Below are 19,843 nucleotides of genomic sequence, written 5' to 3' on the forward strand. Positions count from 1 at the left end.
AGTCTCTGGGGTCATGACCCACCTGGAGGCCAGATATGTGGTATCTGGTGTACTGAATGATCTGATTATATTTTTACTAGCAGAGCCTTCAACTCAATGTGCAGTTCTGGCTCCCAAGAGTTATTGAGTAACGATCCACTTTTCAGAAGTGACTTTTTCTTCTTTTTTTTTTCAATGTAAAGGAGCATAGTCACCTTTTTTCCTAACTAAAAGTGGGTAGTTTTTACTGTACTTACACACTGTTGGACCTAGGCTCTGGTTCTTTTCAAACATCCAATGTCATGTTTCTGCACAGATCTTTTGAAACCTGGGTGACCACATGGAACATTATTTGCTTGAATTGACAAGGTTTTCTTGTAAGTTTAGCTTCTGGGTTTGAAAGAGTGATTAGAATTTCCCTGAGTCCTTCACCACACAGTTAAGTGATGCAGTGTTAAAATCAATCCTCTCTAAATTTTGCATTTGTTATTTCCATTTCTGTCTGCTTTGATAGAAGCTCATGGTAATTGTAGTTTTGCTTTCCAAAATGAATGCCCATTAATTGTTTTATTAAGAGCTATGGCAATAATCCTCCTTTACCTGTGGTCAGGTTAGAGGAATTTCACAATTGCCTTGTTCATGTGTCTTTGTAAGAAGACAGATTGAAATGTGAGAGCCTCCTTCCAGCTCTGTCGTAAGGCAGTTCTCACTCCAGCAAACCTCGTGGTTAATCTTCTAGTTCAGTGATGGGCCACTGCAAAGAAGACTTGAAGTGGGTTTAGGAAACTTGCTTTGAGGAAGCACAGCAGCAATGGAGATGTGTGGTGGTGCCTTAGTACCTGAATCTTTTCAGAGAATGCTGGGAGTGATAGCACCTGGAGATGCAAGTAATCTAAATTTTAGGAAATTCCCCTATTATTTCATGGTTTCTTTCAGATTTAATTTTGAAATGACTCAATTCTGATAATGTCTTCTAAGCCCCACAGTAAGTTTTAAGGAAATTAAATAAAATTTGTCTGTGTACAGCAGGAAAGTTATTGAGGTAGAGGGGAAGCCTTAGAATGACTGTTGCCAAATTGAACCTCCTTCCTTGGTAGGATGGTGGGGAAGGAAAAGGTATAGCAGCTAAATACATATACCCTTTGCACATAATAACTTTCTGTAGGGTTCAATCCAAAACAGACCTCAAAAGGTTGTCAAGAGAAGTAGGCAACTTAAGAATTACACTGGTATCCATCGGGTGGTGCAGGTAAAAGGAAAGCTGAGGGCTGGAATAATGAATTAGAGATGTGCAGATTGCTCATTGCTGGGAATCTGAGCAGCTCTGTGCTGAGCTAGCTACAATTAGTGTGCATGTGGATATGGAAATAATTATTTACCCTCACATCAAACCTCCTGCCCATTAGAAACCTCTAGGTGCATACAGCAGAGTTCCGTGCAGTGTTGCTGGATATGGGACAATGGACACGAGGGTGAACCCCGATGTGCCAGTGTTGGCAGCATAAAACCAGGTTTGTGAGATCGGGGAGGAGCTCCTGAGTCAAGTCCAGCTCTGTTTTCTCTCAGTCACTGTGTCAGATCAGCTCAAATGAACTCAAGAATGGAAGGTCTTTCTCACATCCTTCCGAGCTCACTGATGCATCAGATGGGCAGAATTTTAAGAAAACCTTGTCTTAATTTCACTATAGTAAGAGGGGTTGGTTTGTTTGTTTTATTTTTACCAAATGACCTCATATAGGAATATTGGATAGACATATTTTTTGGGTAACTTTTTTAACAATGAACATTAATTTAGTCATGTTAAATCATTGGCTTTGGTCACATTTAAGTGCAGATATGGCAGATACATGTCTTAATAAGAGAAATTGGTTTTCCTCTTTTTTTTTTTTTTTGCCTCCCTTTAAATTCCATCAATTTATTTTTCCTCCAGGCTCTGCTACCTCCTCAAGCCCTCTCAGCACATCTGAGCCCATTTAAAGCACATTTTGCTGTCTCCTCTGCTGCTGCTGAGGTGTGCTTGCTGGGGGCTGCCTCCCTTTTACCCTGAGAAGAGGAAAATTAACCACTTCCTAATTGCACCAGGCACCTAGGGGTAGAATCAAATGCAGAAACACTGAGGAGTTACTACCTTGAATTGGTGCTCCTGGCTTTTGAGAAGGATGGATCAAGATGGCATAACCTGATCTGGGCAGTAGCTCACTGCAGGAGGGTCTTGCCACCTCCTCTCCCTGCAGAAGGAAAGGCCCCTGCTCTCCCCTCCCCTGCTCTGTTGAACTCCAGATGAGGCCCAGCTGCCCTAATGGCCTCAGGCAGTGTTAGGAAATCAGCTGCCCCATGCTGTTCTCCAGGGCTCCCAGCTTCCTCTGCTGCAGCCCAGCAGGACCCGCAGCCACTCCGCCCTCTGATACCTCTGCCTGCCCGATGTTGCACAAGCACATCCCTGACGAGCCTTCCTCCTGCTCTGCTTCCACGCTGCAGGGACCAGAGCTCACACAAGCTGTGCTTCCTGAGCTTTGCTTTACTTGGCATTTCCAACAATCTTGTTTTCTCTTGGCAAACTAGAAACATCCTCTGGTAACATTAACCAGCTTTCTCAGGTAAATCCATGACAATCCCCATCGACAGGCAAGTCTCCTTGTATAGATGCCAGGGAAGCAAATCAAATAGCCTTGGTTTGCCAGCACTTTTGCTGTGTGCATACTGTGTTTTATTAATAGCTTCCCATCAAAACTAAAAGAGTTGTCATAGATTATATACAACATGTAGGCTGTAGAAAACATGGAGAATGAACAGACTTCAGGCAGACGTTGTGCTGTGGGAATTACAAATTTTCTGATTCATGAAGATTGCGTCATTTTCGTTATGGTATTTTAACTAAAGTCTTTTTATTTGAATACATTCCTGAAATCTTACCTTAAGCACATCATAACTGACATAAATAGCAGAGAAATTAAATTTTATTATATGAAATTCAATAATAGTCTGTCATGATTTTGCTTATATTTATGGAAGTATATTTATGGATTTCAGTAAAATCAGTATTTCTGTCACTTAGCTGATTTTCATCAGTTCTTTTTTTTTCAAAGGCACCTGACAGTCTTTAGTGTGCTGCCACCTTAATACTGCTTCAGTGTAACTTTTTCCCTAACACACTTTGTAATTGTGTGTTTGTACTCCCTACCATTTCCACATTTAATGAAAACTTAAGGAAAGGAAAAGAGGATCTACTTATCTGAAGTATTTTACTGCTGAAATAGCAGAATTTGTCATGTTAATGGTTTTTTATCTGGTATTGTCTCTGGTTGGGGTAGGGAAGTGTAGTTGCCACAAAATTTATTAAAAGCCAGTCTGATAGTCAGAGATGGGGAATTATTTTCCCACAGCTGCATGAAGTCTCTGAACAGGGAACTGACCCTCTCTCCCAGGTTAGAGGTGAGTAATTTGATTTGTTTCACGCCATGTATCCAGTAGTGTAGTAATAATTAGCTCTTAGATATTTGTCTACACCAGCAGACCTCAAACATTGCTGGAAGCGGCTGTTGTGATTATTGCCCTTTAACAGGTGGCCCTGAGGACCTTGAGCAACCCAGTGATAAAGCAGGAGTGGAACTGTAGGTTTTGAAAATGCCAGCGTATCTTCTTGGCCAAAGTGTCTTCCTGTTTGTAGGGCTAGGTGACATCTAGTGAGGGGAAGTACAAAGATAATGTTCTAAGTTTTTATACTTTTCTATCTATTGATTTAACTGGGGAAAACTTTCCTCTGTGGAAATCAATTTCTCCAAAAGTGCAGTCTTGTATTCTGAATATTGGAAAATGTTAGATTGGTGTTTCTTTGGAACAAATGTCATTTGGTATAATGATCTAGCAAAGTGGAAAATTTCATATTTCAGTGAGTCTCCCTTATATCATTTTAAAACCTTCCATGGCCACCCTGTTACTAAATGTTTATGTTTGAGAGCCCATATCCTAGTGCTGAGTGCACAAATATAACAGTCTATGGGCTGTGTAATGCCATCCAAGGGGAAGAAAGGATCTTCAGGTCTGTTTGTGCTTGAATATTTAATTAAGTTCCTAAACTTATCATTGATATAAACAGAGATATTAATTGTTAAAGCAGAGATTTAAATTATTGTTATCACCATACAAGTGTAAAGCATAATTTCAAATAAAGACATTTCACTGCATTTGCTGCATATGGTTTAGAAGTTATTTATTTCTCTTTTATTACTTATATCTTTTGTTGTAAGAGTATGTTTAGAAATTATTGTTATCACCATACAAGTGTAAAGCATAATTTCAAATAAAGACATTTCACTGCATTTGCTGCATATGGTTTAGAAGTTATTTATTTCTCTTTTATTACTTATATCTTTTGTTGTAAGAGTATGTTTAGAAATTATTGTTATCACCATACAAGTGTAAAGCATAATTTCAAATAAAGACATTTCACTGCATTTGCTGCATATGGTTTAGAAGTTATTTATTTCTCTTTTGTTACTTATATCTTTTGTTGTAAGAGTATGTTTAGATTCTTTAATGGATGGATTACATGTAAATCATACTGTTACACTGAAGACAGGAGGTGAAATTTCTGAAAAGACAGAGAAACTGACCTTCCATGTAATTTCAGTTAATATGAGCAAGAGCAAAAAATCAAGTTATTGGATGTCTTTGTGTACAGTTTCTCTCCAAGTAATGGCATACTGGCAAGTAAAAAATCATGTAAACACACTCTTTGACAAAAACTGATGAAGCCCAACTTGATTTTTTAAAATTTGGGGGTTTGTCACATACCTTCTGTATTATACTCTGAATATCCTAAAAAACCCAAATAATAATGATTTTATCTACCCTCCATTAATTTTTTATACCAGGCAGGTTCTTGAGGCTGTTGAGAGGTCATGTATGCAGAAGACACAGAGCAGTGTGCTGGAAATGTGCTAAAAGCTTAGTGGAACAGAAGGATACAGTCTGCCAGACTGAGAGAGAGACATCAACATGTCATTTTAAAACCTTCCATGGCCACGCTGTTACTAAATGTTAGTTAGAGGTGTTGTTTCCGTAGCATATTTTCTTGCTAACTTTATATCACTCTCATGGATGATAATAAGACCTCTGTCTTCATTTGTAAATTCTCTGTGCATGCACTCTCCCATCCCCTTATCAGCTGTTTCCTTTCTGTTTCTAGATCATGGGGAATTCATATGCAGGGCAACTAAAATCTGCCCGTTTCGAAGAAGCTCTCCATAACTCCATAGAAGCTTCTCTGAGATGCAGCAGCGTTGTCCCACGGCCAATCTTCTCACAGCTGTACCTGGATCCTGACCAGCCTCCTTTCTTGCCGGAAGGTAACCATGAAAGTATGGCACATTTCACTTGTTTTTCTGTGTGTGAAAAGGGTGGGGTGTGTTTCATTAAGAAAAGCACAAAAACTGCACAGCAGTTCATTGTGTGACAAAATCTGAATGTTGGGCATTGTTAAGGGGAAAGAATGACATGCTGGTTATTTTAAAAGGAGATATGTGTTGTTGTTTTAAAAGGAGATACTGTTGAAAAGTTTAATTTTCTAAGTTATTTTAATTTTTACCATCTTCTATTATTTTTTCTATTTTTATTCCTCAGATGTGAAGCCAAAGGTAGAAGAGTTGGATAAAGAGTTAGTACATCGCTATTCACAAAATGGAAACCTGGACTTTTCTACCAACCAAACTGTTAATGAAATGGAAGATGAAGAGGAGGATGAAGACCTGTCAGATTCGAGTAGTCCACCAATCCCATACTCGCAAAAACCTGCCCCAGAAGGGTCTTGCACTACTGATGGTTGGTATCCTTTTTTTTGCTGTAGGACCGTCACAACTGATTCTAATGATAATGTGCACTCTCTACAGTTAGAAATTCTTGAGCTAGAAGATCTGAAAATGCAGTTTGTAGTCAAAGCCTTAAATCTGACAAAATACGTATTAGAAGGACTTGTTTGAGGACATAAAGTTTCGTGTATCACTGGAAAGCAGTGTCAAGGACTGGCTGTGGCACTTAATTCGTTTCTGAAAGCCTCTTTTTGTCTGTGGTTATCATTGATTTGTCGTCCTCAAAGAGGTTACCTGACTTGGCATCACTATGGCTGGTTCTCAGTCTATCCCTAGGCTGTTCTTGGAAACATTGGCAAAGCTGGATTTAGTTGCATGGGCAGAAGGAAGAGTTTGGAGAAAGAAAATGGAGAGGACACTTAGTGTACTTTCTGCTGCTGAGGTGATAAGAGGGTTGGTAGTGGAAGCTTGTCTGTTTTGTCTTCCCCATGTGCCTGCTGGCCATTGCTTCCTTACCCTGAGCTGTCCTGATTTGTTGTTGCTCAAGATGAGCAAAATTGTTGACAATACTATATTTTTTTGGGTTTAAATGTGTTAAAGAAAGGGCCATGTCATTATGCATGTACCTACTTGTCCAAAGAAAAATTGGTGTGATTGGTTCATCTCATCCCAAAATTGTTCTATTCTGAAGATTTAAGTGCCTCAAAAAAGGAAGATCTACTTGTATTTATTGGATGTGCTTCTTGTAAAAACATCTCCCTGCCAACTTCAGACACCTGTAAATAAGAAACTGTTCCCACCAGGTCCAAATGCCCTTCTTGACATTTTATTCAATATCCCCCTGAATCCTTGTGCACAGTTCATCAAAAGCTGTAATTTATAAAATGGTTTCGAACCTTACTGAAGTGTCTGGTTATATGAAGTGATAGAAGTAAGTACCAATAGCTGGTAATTCTTTGATATTTTCGGGGGGCGTTTAGTGGCATGTGTTGTCATCTTTGCCTTTTCCACTTCCAAATGCAGCTTATCCGAGCACGTTTACCCTCTGTAACACTGCTGCCCTGTAGCACAAAGAACAGAAGGGCTGGCTGGCTGCTGTAAGAAGCTGGGGAATGTTGCTGGGAAAATTTGATATTCACACAGAAGGGTGTTTTCTATTCTTTGAAGGCTAGTAAATTTGAAGGAGGAGAGAAGGAGAAAGTATAAAACAATGTATTTCTAGGAAAGTGTTCTCAGTTGAGGACAAGTATCAATAAAGTCTGCAAAATCTCCTGTGGGAAGCAGGAGCAGTAACTTTTTCACTTCACATATTATATGTATGTGTAATATTAAACTTTTTAGTATGTCCTGGAAAAATTAGACCTTCCGGGGCAGGTCTGTGTTTTGATTTTTATCTATAAGTCTTTTATGATCAAAGGACTCTAGAAGAAAGTTTTGTGTGTTATATCTGAAGAATTTTAGGGTTGTTCATTACTCATTTTTAAGTTTACCATTCTGAGTTTACAAAATCTGCCTTGCTCTTCAGTGTTCTCAAGGAGCTGATTTAAGAGAGCAATGTTTTTGTATCTGGAAAAGGAAAGGAAAACAGACTTTTTTCCAAATACTTTTGGTGATCTGTTAGGACAGTTTTACATAATTGTTTAAAATGCTCTGGTTCCCAAACATTCACACTGCAGACCATATCTCAGCAAGATATTAATCTGATAGCTCATCTTTCATCTCATGAATATGCCTTCCAGAGATGTAAGACAGGATCACTACCATTGTTTACATCCCTTATCTTAGTTATTTAATTGCAAAGGTAAATAACATTATGAAGATGTTAAAGAATACTGATAGACTATTTGAACTCACTGTGTTTGGATACTTTAAATTAAGCACGTATTCAATTGCTTATCCAAGAGCAAAACGTTGGTACTAGAACCTGCAGTTTATAGCTCCTCTTGCTGTAAAACCTGTTTCCCTCCTTTTGGATCAGATGGGATGAAATCTTTTTCCCTTTAAGGTATTTGTGCTGTGTGCTTTTCCTGAATTCAATTCTTTGTCTTCATACAGGCGCCTCAAATAGGCAACAAAATTCTTGCATTAGCAAGAAGCTGTTCTGAACCGCTTGCTTGCTGTAGCTTTAAAAGAGGCCGTTTCTAATTTGTGGAATAACATTTTATGCGACCTGTGGGAAACACAATAATATCACCTTTCTTTTGTTAGCAAATCCTCAATTTACCTGATGCTTAAAGAAAGGCCAAGGTAGTTTCAGAAGCAATTAGGTAAGCAGGTACTTAACACCTGATCAGTTACTGTGAGGTTACAATAGCAAGTGACAGTGACCCCTAATTCATATGTAATTCTTGGAAGCTAATTCCTTATGCAAATACCCCATTTATTACACTCCAACAAGGGCCTGGCACCCCCCATGGAAACTGTGTCTTGTTATGTTGGGGAAAGGGAGGATAGATAAAAATTTCTTTTTTAAGAAGATTCTGGCACTTCTAGTTGTTGAGAGATGTGGGGATACGTTTTCAGGAAGATGGGACTGGGTTACTTTCAATGAAGTGGTTTTGGAGAATGCAAATGTGCTTGTCAGAAGCAAAAACTAGTGAATTTTCTCTCAAAGAAATGCAGATAATGTCTGTAAAAGTTGTTAATATTTGGTTTTTGGTAAGCGCTCCTGCTATTTGCAAATCCTTAATTGAAATATAAGTGCCTATTCCTTCTTTGAAACAAAGCTGAGATCTGGTGAGAAGATGCTGGTTCTGGTTTTTTTTTAGTAGTTCAGCAGTTTAACTTTGGGCTTTTGCTTTTTCTAATTGCATGTTGGTAAGGGATTTCACAAAGAGAAGTTGGTTTGGTTTAGTGACTCATGTTTTCTCCTCTTGGTACTTAGATTTTCATAAAAGGTACACAAGTAAATTAAGGTGCCATTCTTTCTTCTTTAGAAGAAATGTGTTACTGCCGTTTGACATAGAAATGTAGGTGCCAGCGCAATTAGAAGTGAATAGCTATGAAATGTAAATGGATTTTAAATGTTTTAAGTCTTGGACATTGACAGCACAAGTTCAGCTAGTACTGAGACATTATGTCTTGTCTTTCCTAGTGTGGAAATTATTATTTCTACCAGATAATTAACTACCAATGCAAAATAATGCAAAACAGAAAAGAAAATAAAGTTGGGGTCTCTGTGGTGCTTGCTAGCTAGAAAAAGACAATGTAACAGAGAGAGGGTTAATTCCCCTTCATCTCCCTGCAGTCAGTTACTTGCTTCCAAATCAATGTGTTTTGGGTGGAATTTCCTCATTCAGTTTCAAAAAGCAGCAGAAACTTAAAAGAGTACTTTTCAGCCCTAAAAGTCAAGAGAAAGAAGGATAATGAAAGGCTCTTGAGGTATACCATCTGCATGTCTTTGAAGGAAAATTCAAACCTTTTACTGCACAGAAGCAGATTTGCATACTCTCCATATCTCCTGATGGAAGTAAGTAAGTTCCAGCTGTACCTGGCCAACGTCTGCAGCCCTCCCTGCTTCTCCTGTGGCAGCTCTTGAGTAAGCAAGAGAAAAGCTCATGGAGGCTCTGAGGGACTGTCTGTCTGTGCTGCCTCTCTCACTGCCCACCCATCTGGATCCCTTTCCCTCTGCAGAAGGGGAGCCAGAGGAAACCGTTTGGTATCAGCCCTGTTTCTTGTCTCACCACCTTAGAAAATGAGGTTTATGCAGTTGCCTGTGAGCTCTGAGCTGGTAGCTGCTTTCTGCCATTGCTGGCAGAGGGGTAGAGATGATGAAGGTAGTGAATTTCAGCAAGATTTGTGAAGTTCAGGAGCTGGTTGGATGACATCAGTGTCCCCAGACTTAAGTCCCCTGGGGCAGCGGAGTAATTACAGTTCTCTCACAGGCTGAACATTACAGAGGCATGTGCTGGTCAGCCAGTCTACACTTGCATACCTCTCTGATCCAGAGATGTCGCCAGCCAAAGCAGAGGAGGATGCCAAAGGAGATTGTGCAAGGAGGGAGAAGGGGGAGCGTGCAAGGGGTCTGAGAGCACTGTATAAGTAAGAGATGATACTGGAGGTAAATCTTAGGTACTGTTTGGAGATTAGGCAGGATGCAGCATTTCTGCAGTCCAGTCCTACATATCCTAAATGGTGGGAAATATTAAGTATATTTAGATCCACAGCCTCTCAGGTAAGAGGCTGCTGTTCCCATGATAGCAGGCTGTCACTGAGTTATGCTTGTAAACTCGTAAAGATGTTGTTTCTTAGGGTTCTCCTGTAGCTTCTCCCCTGGGGACTGATGCAGAATGGTGACACACAGCTACTCCAAGTGTAGCTGAAGTTGTTTTGCTCCTAGCCTGGGTAAAGCTGAGTCTTTGCTTTCACCTGGGATGTTGTGGAGCACTGCTTCACTTTACTGGGACATCAAAACCCTCAAGTGCTCCAAGGGGCTCGAAGCTTCTCGTGTAATATTCACCATTCTCAGTGTTTTGTGCTCCTTTGGAAAGCAAGTCTGTACTGACATGCAACAACATTGACCAGCTTGCTTGTGCTAGTATTGCTACTGCTAACAATTCCTTCAAAAGCCTCCTGTTGGTCACCATTTGTGCTTCTGGGCATTTCCTGGACATTTTTAGGTAGAGACTGGGCTAGAAGCTAATTGTGTAAAAGCACAAGTGTTGAAATCTTACTGCACTTGCTGTTTCAAAATCCTTATCTACAGATTTCCTGTTTGCCCACATTGTCAGCAGTGGGTAATTTTTCTATTTTAAATCTAGATGTGAAGTGATATTTTCTGAGCATGTCAGCTACTCAGATTTCACTGAATGCCTAAGTATTTCAGGTCAGTTTTGAAAACTCAGGGTATAATACCCAAGTGGCATAAACATTTGAATAAGCAAATTTTAATTTGAATGTATCTGTGTTTATCTGTGACAGTTTCTTTCTAAATTACATCAAAAAGTCTAGATAATACTTAGCCTGATACCTAGTTTTCTATTTGACTAGGATCAATATGTTTTTAACGAACATGCTTTAAGAAGAATTTAACATTAAAATCAAATGGCACCTAATCAGGAAATAACTAATCATGCTTTAAATATGCAGGTTTAATACTTTCCCCCTAAAACATATGTAAGTTTTTGTTGGTAAGTTATTGATATAATCCACTGATTCATACATGAAAGCTTTAGGTACTTCATTTTAATTCATTGCCTGGTAAAAGCTGTGTGTGAGGGGTGAGTCCAAGCTAGCTTTCTATGAGCTGCTGCTAGGACTGAGCTGATTGAAGAACTAAAGAAACCATTCAGCCAAGAACTGGTTCAACAAATTGTGGGTGTAGGCACAAGACTGCACCTGTATTGGACCCTGTTTTCAGCAAGCTGCTGCTTGTCAGGAAATTCATGCAAGCTGATTCTGTGCATTCCACTTTGCACAGGCTCTGTGCCTGGTACAGTTCTGAGATAAAGCCAGAACACATTAACTTCCATAGTTTTTGCTGAAGTTGCTATAGGTTTTGGCACAGGAGCTAAGAGCACAGGCATACGTATCTATAATGGCTGAGGTGGCTATTGGTCAAGCTGTGGTCACATTGTGTTCCCAGATGCTTAGACTGTGTTTCTCCAGGATTTTTTCTTCTTCCTTAAAATTTCTGTGACAATTAAGGACTACATGAATAATATTTTAAATTAAGTGTAAGTAATAGGTATTGATAGCTGAAATCTTAATGGCTGTTGAAGTAATTTCAAAATTAGTTCGACAGGCTCTTATTTTTAACTGTGATCTTGTTTCTTGTGATTATGATTTTCTTTATTTATTGTTTATTTAGCCTGGACACTGCTCTGGGTTGCCTTGCTATGCTTTCTGTGTGACCCAGCCTGCTACTTGCTCATTGCAGGACATAGAACAGCAGAAACTCTCTCAGGTCCCCATTTTTGCCCACTTTTGCTGCTTTAGCCCTGCATTGATTAGAAGCCCATGAACAAATGTTATGTCCTTATTTTGTGTGCATATGTGTATTTGAGTGGGGAAAAAACTTAATTGAAAACTTGAAAGTTATGCAGTCCACTGAGACTTCAAGAGACTCAACTGGAGACTTCAAGAAAACATGATTCACGTATCTAAAGCTAGTGAATTATTTATTTGCTGGAATTCCTAAAATGTGTAGAGAATTTAAAATTTAGATATTTAATTATTTTAATGCAATAAAATAATTTTTAGTAGCCAGTACTAAACTTCAGTCATCATTTTTTATCATTATTTTTTATTATTTAATAGTGTTTATGTATCAATGCTAGCCTTTTACGAGCAACAAAGACAAAATTGTTTCTGTTGAAAAAACTGTAAACTTAAGTTTGGGAAAGAAAAAATAAGCTTTGGCATGTTTTAAGACCTGTTTTCTGTTATTAAATCCCAAGCTTACCCTCTTATTTTGGTTCTTTTTGAAAAAATTGAGTTTTGGAGCCATTTGATGTCTAGTGTTTGGACACTTAAATTTCTTCTGTGCCTGTATATGTTCAGCATATTTAAAATAATGTTATCTATTGTCTCTGAAACCCTCAGCTAGTGGTTCTGATGAGATGCTATCTCAACTTCCTCCATTTCCCTTAAAAAGGATATATTAAAACTTTAGTTACAGCATCAAGTTATGAAGCCCCATTTGCTTTCGTAACTGGTAAAACGAGGAAAATTAAATGAATTCTTTTGAAGAGTTATCATTTGCTTTGCTTTGTTTTGTAGGTTTTTGTCAAGCAGGCAAGGATTTACGGTTAGTATCTCTGTGCATGGAGCAAATTGATATCCCAGCAGGCTTCCTGTTAGTAGGAGCCAAATCTCCCAACCTTCCTGAGCACATTCTAGTCTGCGCTGTTGACAAGCGGTTTTTGCCAGATGATCATGGAAAAAATGCACTTTTAGGTAAGAGATCTTTTTTCCTTTATAATAATTCAGAGGGAAAAAAGCCAGTTGAAAATTATCTAATGTCATTTCAGCTAATAACCTTCTATTAGAAATATGTTGAGGAGAGGACTGATATAATCAAATCAAATCTGTAGATGGACCTGCCTTAAAAGCCCATTTTAAAACAAGTCCCTGATTCCACAATTAACCACAATTGAATCTTGTGGATTTCTGTGTGGGCAGAAGTCAATTGCAGCCCTGGCATTCTAAATGTGAACTATCCATATACTCTTTATCTCTGCTCGAGCTTAGAGCATTTTCATTTAAGAAGAAATATGCTCGTGCAAGTATTGAAAATGAACTATCTATTTTTTGGTGGATTAAGGGATGAATTCTGGCCTTGGCTTCACCAAGGTCATTGCTCTCAGCAGAAGTTCTGGGAGGAATTTGCTTCCCAAAACCCAATACATAGGGACACTTCCCTCCCCCCGCCATTATGTCCTAATCTGTTACATTTATGAAGTTTAAAATTTTAATACAGCAATATCTCTTGGTAATTGAAGACAGGCCTATGTGCACCTAGATTTCCTGCCTGGGTCACAACTGGTACACATTTTAACAAGCTAGTAAAAGTAATTTAATGTACTTTGGCTCCTTTAGCCTGTTTTGAATTTACTCTTTCATTTCTCCCTCCTGTCATTGTTCTGCCTAGGATATATTCAGAAAGACCTTTCAACAGGAAAGAAATTACAACAAAGGATAAATACCCTGATTTAATTGCACTGCTTGAATTCTGGTCCAGACCAGCAATATTTTGTGCAACAATTGGAAACAGCCTTGTTTTGTGCTTTAATGTTATCTCTCCATTGAATCCATTTGATATGCTACTACACACTGTAAACCTTTGGGCCTGAGGCAGAAATGCCACTGACCTGAGTTAGATAGGGGCTGTGGTGTGATGTGCCCTCGCTGGGTACAGCTGGGGATGTGGGATAACGGGGTACTGTGGTGGACACTTCAGGATTCAGAGGAGCTTCTCCCCTGCTAAGCAGGGGAAGTGTCAGGAGGTGATCAATAAGAGCTATCTGATAGACAGGCAGATGGTGTTTAAACCTGATTAAGTGTGGTACTACTTGTCTTTGTTGGTAAGCCTCCCCCACATTCCCAGCTTTGTATCCATCTATCATCTCTGGTCTCATTTGATAATGAGCCCAGTGACTCACATCTCTGGCATTGCTGATGTATTGAAGTGCCTCAAGGCTTCTGTACCTGGCACCTATGAGCAAAGAACTGACTCAGTAGCTCTGTGAGACCCTGGTGACTGTTTCTGAAAACTGTGGAGATACGTTGGTAGGTCCTGTGGGCTGCAAGGGACAAAGGAAAGAATGATTCAGTCCCAGGAGAAGCAGAGCAAACAGGATGAAGAAATTTGCTTCTTGGCATGCTCGTCCAAGCTGACAATGAGGCACAGAAAGGCTAAAGACAGTGGCCTAATTAATAAGGGTTTTATGGATAAGGCATTTTGTTAAAAACACTGAATATCTTTGTCATAAACCTATTAATTTGGCTAACAGGTGAATATCGGAACCAGCATTCTCCAAGGTGTTTGTCATTGTGGAAAATAATGATAGTAGCAAGAATGAAAAATCGATTCTCTTACAGATCTTGAACTGATTAGTAAATGGAAAAAAACCCAAACAAACAAAAGGAAAGCATTTCCACTAGGTATTAATCTGCTAGCACTTTTATAAATCATTATTGATATTCCAGAGAGAATATTTTTTCATTAAAGGTTGAAAGCAATTCAGAGATGAGTGGAATGGCAAGTGAACGAGGGGAGCTTAATTGTTCAGCATTAGATAATAGAGGACTGATTTAAACAACAAAGATTTTAAGACAGACCCATTTCAGAACATGTCTTGTGCTTTGTTCGGTGAAATGTTAGACTGGTGCCATCATTACGCCAGATTCCCATTAACATAGCTGTGAATGGCACTGGTAATCAAGGCTGCTTATAATTCTTAGTCTGGACCCTGTTCTCCAGACTTCAACTCAAAGTTTCACGCCTTTCTTTGAAAGCTTGTTGGAAATGTTGCAGAGAAGCAGTCTTCTGCCTTTGTTCCTAAATTTGTAACTTTCATGAGAGGCTGTAGGGTTTTTTAACTATTTTGAAGCACTCCTAACTTTGCCATGCAAATCTTGACATCAAACGATTGCTTTCAACACTTTAATAAAATGTAAGGTTCAGCTTACTTGGAAAGTGTTTTGTTTAAGAAGTCTCAGGGAAAATTTATTTGATTTTAAAGTTAATTTCAGTCATATGGAGTCGCTCTGATGGATTAGCCACTGTTTTGAGAGAGATGTCTGCAGTTTGGAACTCATGTTTTTTTAATGTAGAAAAAATAGCTTTTTTTTTTCCCTCATGGAAATTTCGTAGCGTGGCAACATAGTTCTCCCCCTCCCAAGTAGTTATTCTTCTCTGCGCTGTGTAGAGGGGAAAATTGGTGGTAGGATTTTGGCATAAGTCTGTATGCCCCAGAGAGATGGAGGAGTTTCAGAAGAGCTAAGACTGACACGCATGTGCTGTGCCTGCAGAGGCTGGCTGTCTGGAGGCCTCCAGTTGCTTGGAACTTGGGTGTGCAGGTAGGTTTAGATGGCCTTATTCCTAGCAGATAGTGCAAGACATTTAATCTGTTTGTTTATCTTCTGCTTCATTCTTCCAGGATTTTCTGGGAATTGTATAGGCTGTGGAGAAAGAGGATTTCGGTACTTCACAGAGTTTTCCAATCATATCAACCTGAAATTAACCACTCAGCCAAAGAAGCAGAAGCACTTAAAGTACTACCTAGTAAGAAGCTCCCAAGGTGTACTGTCAAAGGGACCCCTTATTTGCTGGAAAGGTAATAAAGGTGCCCATTCAATTAGGGATGTTTTATGCTACTAGGGGTGATGTTGAATGAAAAATTGAAAGTTGCTCTTGAAAATGTATGCATTCAAAAGCAACTGCTTGAAGGAAAAATTCTCACTGATTTCACTCAAGTCTGGATTTTGCCAAAGAATTTTAAGTCTTAATAATAACCATGCAGTTGTAAACACTCTTCCATCTCCCCATGCTTTTGGTGGGAGCCCTAGATCTGCCCATCTTAGACTGTGCAGTCATCTTGGTAGAAAAAAGGGTTACTCACTCTGATGATTCTTGTATGTGCCTGAAGCAAAGTGACTCACAGCCAGGGCTGCAACATTGCTTTTCCATTGATACTCATCTTAGCAGGTGCAATTCAATCTGTCTAATGCCTGAGGATAGCTAGCATGCTGTAAGATTAAAAAAGCTCAGGTCAGTGATCTCAGGGAAAGAAAAAACTTGGGTTGTCCTGCCATTTGCAGTGTTTTACACTTGGTCTTACCTTCTACCAGAGCAGCCTGTGCGATATTATGTGCTACAAGAGGGTACATTTGTGACCCCCAAGGCAAAGTAGCCATGGGGTCTCTTATTGGAGGATGCAGGTTTTTGGAGCTAGAACCGTGCAAAGACTCAAGGAAAGCATGGTTTACCTACTCACTGTCTACCTAGTTGGCTTATATGCAGACTGCCTGATTTTTTCATCTGCGGTCTCACTCACTGAAGACAGAGTTCCATCTGGCCCCTGTTGTTCCAGAAAGGTTGATGTGAGAAGAGGGGAAGCTCTGCAGGAGGACTGACAGACATCTGAAGAGTCACATCCTCATGTGAATAGCAGCATGACACCAGAAAGAGATGGTTATCTCCGAGCAGTATGAGTGATTATAGTTTGTATCAGTTAGTGGTTCAAAGGGATCCTGGCTTCAGCTGCTTTTCTCCGTTACAAGGACAATTAACTACTGCTTTAAAGTGGATGTGGCTTTTCAACAGCATTTTTCACAAAAATGACACAAATATTTTATTTGGTAGTGAAATTCCAAATACAGACAAAGGAAACCTTATTTTACTTTTGGCATCTTTTTTCTGGAACCCTTCCCTGATGCTCGTGCAGTTGGGGTTGGTGTGTGTCCTGGTAAATGCAGTCAGGAGTAATGCACATGTGGAAGAAGCAGATACCAGTTTCACTTTTGGTTATATGCTAATTGCAAGTGTTCTGAGCACCCATGGAAGTTTAGAAAAATCAACCAAGAGTTGGTTGGGCATTACTTTGATAGGTTCTATCCCTGTATTGCTGCAATGCATGTGGTAATCTTTCACCCTTCACTTACATTATAGGTCTAACTAGAAGAAGAGTGCTTTTAAACACCCTCTTCTCTTAAAATCCTGATTAGATGTCAGTTTTAAAAATGGATTAATGTGTGCTTTTCTCCTCCCTCAATTCAATTTTCATCTAGACAGACACTCATGGTGCTGAGATCTCCCTGAAGGTTTGTGGAGGCATATTAAGAATCTGGGTTTCAGCACAATTTCTCCTTTTAAAGGGCAGCATATGACAGTTTGTGTACAGGTTGTGCCACAGAAGTCACTGAGTGTTTTGTGGGACATGTCCAATACCTTCAAGTCTCTTGGAAGCTGCGATCTGAGGGCTCTTGCCATTTTGCAGCATCTGGTCTGTATTTGCCTGGCCCTCTGAGTGGCCCCAAGGGAGGTTTTCTTAATTAGAAGACAAAGTTGACTAAACTGTGAATCCCTATTTTCGTTGAATGCTGCCATTTGCCGCTGTTTGTTGTACGTGCTCTGTGTATGCTCTCAACATTTTGTCACCTTTCACCACTGCGTTGCTGAACTTTGCTGCTGGAAGGCAGGCCCTGTTAATATGTACTGTAGCTGCTTCGTTTGCAGAATGTAGAAGCAGGCAATCATCTGCTGCTAGCCTCTCTGCTAAACCAAATCCTTCGGTGTCACCGTCCACGACCCCAGAGGGTGGATCAGCTAATGGATACAAATCAGGGTTCACTCAGACAGGTAGGAGCTGAAAGTGCTGTAAAGATAACCATTGGGGGTGGTAAGTTACCTCAGACACTGGTGGGTCAGGGATGCTGTAAACAACTGGGTATTTACCTTGAGCCATGTATAGATTACACTGGAGAGGATGCCTTTCAAAATTTGCTTTGGCAAAGGTTAAGACCCAGGTGAGGCTGAAGGTCAGATTAGTCTCAAAACAACAATTGATTTTAAAGTATTAAATGATTTTTTTATTAATTTATTTGATTCTGTGCCTCCCTGTCTTTGTTTTGTTAATTTTTTTTGTGAATCTCAAAAAACTTCAATTACACATTTATAGGGAAGTGTTTACTTAGTATATAAACTAGGCTATTTGTCTTAAAAAGGAAAATAATCTCCTTTTAGGGAGAGGGACCAGATTTGATTTTATTTACTTGCTTATTTCCTTATTTATTTAAATTTTATTGCACACAAAGGTGTACTTAATATAGCAATTTCCCCATATGCATACAGTGGGTTTGTGTTTTGTGAGCTAACAGGTGTCTCACAACTATTCTAGAAAGTTATTAATGTTACACTTAAATAAGGAGAAACTATAAAAATCAGATAGACATTGACTGACAAAGAAGAGCATCTTAATTTCATGTATTTATTTATTTACTGCAAGTAGACAAAGTGCTTTTGTTTGAGCTTTTTTCCTCATTGCTTTATTGCAACTGAATCTATGCTGTTGTATGTTTTTGTGTCTGTTCTGCTATTTCTTGAAAAATTAAAAACAGGAGAAAATGGCCTGTTAATTGTTGTTATTGCTATGAATGTCTGAAAGCATTTATTTCTTTAGAGGAATATGAAATGCAGATATAAAGCAAGATGGTTAAAATACTTTTTCCACTTAGAAAGTTTGTTAAAAGGAATAACAAACAAAAGCTGAACACAGACATTCATATGAAATTGTAGTCACTGATTAGTATGTTCAGAGGCACTTCCCTCAGGTGGTTGTCCCTGTCCCTGTCGAAGAAGCTAAATGCTTTAGGCTTTGGGTAGAATTAATGACAGAGTGGTTTAAACACATCTGCATTTCATTGCATGATCCCTTGGCTTCCAGATTCGGGCATGAGAACTGTGCAGATGCATGAGAACCTATTTATTTGGAACAACAAGAATTCTAATATTTACACAGCTTTGTCTTCTATTGTATCTGCCAAGTTAATAGATACACCTTTCATATATGGCTTTCTCCTTATCACTCCCTGCCATTTTCAGTCTGCTTGGTGTTTCTGTGTGTCACTGTTTGTACTCCTAGGTCAGGCTTGTCAAAACCTTTTCATCTCCTTCTGCTGTTATCTTCTAGTGAAGATAATGCCACATACATACACATGAATCCCCTGTGACTGGGAGAAGGGGGAAAAGCACCTTTTATTCAGTGGCATAAATTCTGACATGTGTCACCTATGATGGAGAGCTTTTCTGACTTTTTCTCTTCTAGATTTTGCATAGCTCTTTCTACTGGTGTTTGCTTCTCGGTTGTTTTAAAACAGGACTACTTATTAGCAGGTTGTTTTCTGAAATTGTTTTCAGTACATCATCAACTCATACCCTTTTTTCCCTTTAAAAGTAGTGTAACTATTTCTGGTGAGCAGTTCAGTCTCTGAGTTCTGTAAGATACATGTAGGTAATTATGGGCATACAGTATCAAAAATTCGGTTTTAGGCAGACACTCGAGAGGGGAAAGTTCAATTCAGGTGTTAAGCAGCTAGAAACAAGGCTTTACAAGAGAAAAATAAAGAATTTTAATAACTGGTATGTTAATAACAACAAGTCCTGCTTAGTGTGGTGTTTAAACATATACCAGCCACATCCACATTCAACAGATAAAATTTCAAGAAAATGTATTAGAACTAGAGATGGGGAGGAAAAACATACCCAAAGCTTCTGGACAGTTTACTTTGATGAAACCTTTAACACTACATATTTGCTACACCATATATAATGACAGACCAGCATCTCCCTCCAAAGGCCCTGACCTGGTGGTGTATTTTGTTAGCCATTCAGCCTATTTCCTGTGAACATGGACAAGGTTTTCTGGTGAGGCAGCAGCAGCAGAGGCTTCTGTGTTTGTTCCTCATGTCAGTTACTCTGTCTGGCAAAGCAGAGCTTCCTCCCACCCTCCTTCACCAAATGGTGTGTGGCCTGAGGGTGAATATGTTTGGCAGATCAAGGTGGTCTTTGTCTTCTGTTTTCTTCAGCTGGCTGTTTTACTAGGACATCTGTAGGT

General features: G+C 39.3%; 1 protein-coding gene across 8 annotated transcripts in view; it reads left to right on the forward strand.

Annotated features, from left to right (window-relative positions):
* The window catches only part of GREB1L (GREB1 like retinoic acid receptor coactivator), a 133,331-nt gene that overhangs the window by 65,383 nt on the left and 48,105 nt on the right, over nucleotides 1-19,843 (forward strand). For 2 of the 8 annotated variants that reach the window (XM_039569932.1, XM_039569940.1), the window contains exons 3-7: nucleotides 5,168-5,339; nucleotides 5,602-5,799; nucleotides 12,507-12,683; nucleotides 15,389-15,565; nucleotides 17,452-17,589. In XM_039569932.1, the coding sequence (XP_039425866.1) occupies nucleotides 5,171-5,339; nucleotides 5,602-5,799; nucleotides 12,507-12,683; nucleotides 15,389-15,565; nucleotides 17,452-17,589 (859 nt within the window). In that variant the 5' untranslated portion in view covers nucleotides 5,168-5,170. The remainder of the gene's footprint in view (nucleotides 1-5,167; nucleotides 5,340-5,601; nucleotides 5,800-12,506; nucleotides 12,684-15,388; nucleotides 15,566-17,451; nucleotides 17,590-19,843) is intronic. The other 6 variants (XM_039569953.1, XM_039569966.1, XM_039569950.1 and 3 more) reach the window with 5 other exon arrangements.

This window comes from Corvus cornix, chromosome 2 (assembly GCF_000738735.6).
Source record: "Corvus cornix cornix isolate S_Up_H32 chromosome 2, ASM73873v5, whole genome shotgun sequence".
NCBI lineage: Eukaryota > Metazoa > Chordata > Aves > Passeriformes > Corvidae > Corvus > Corvus cornix.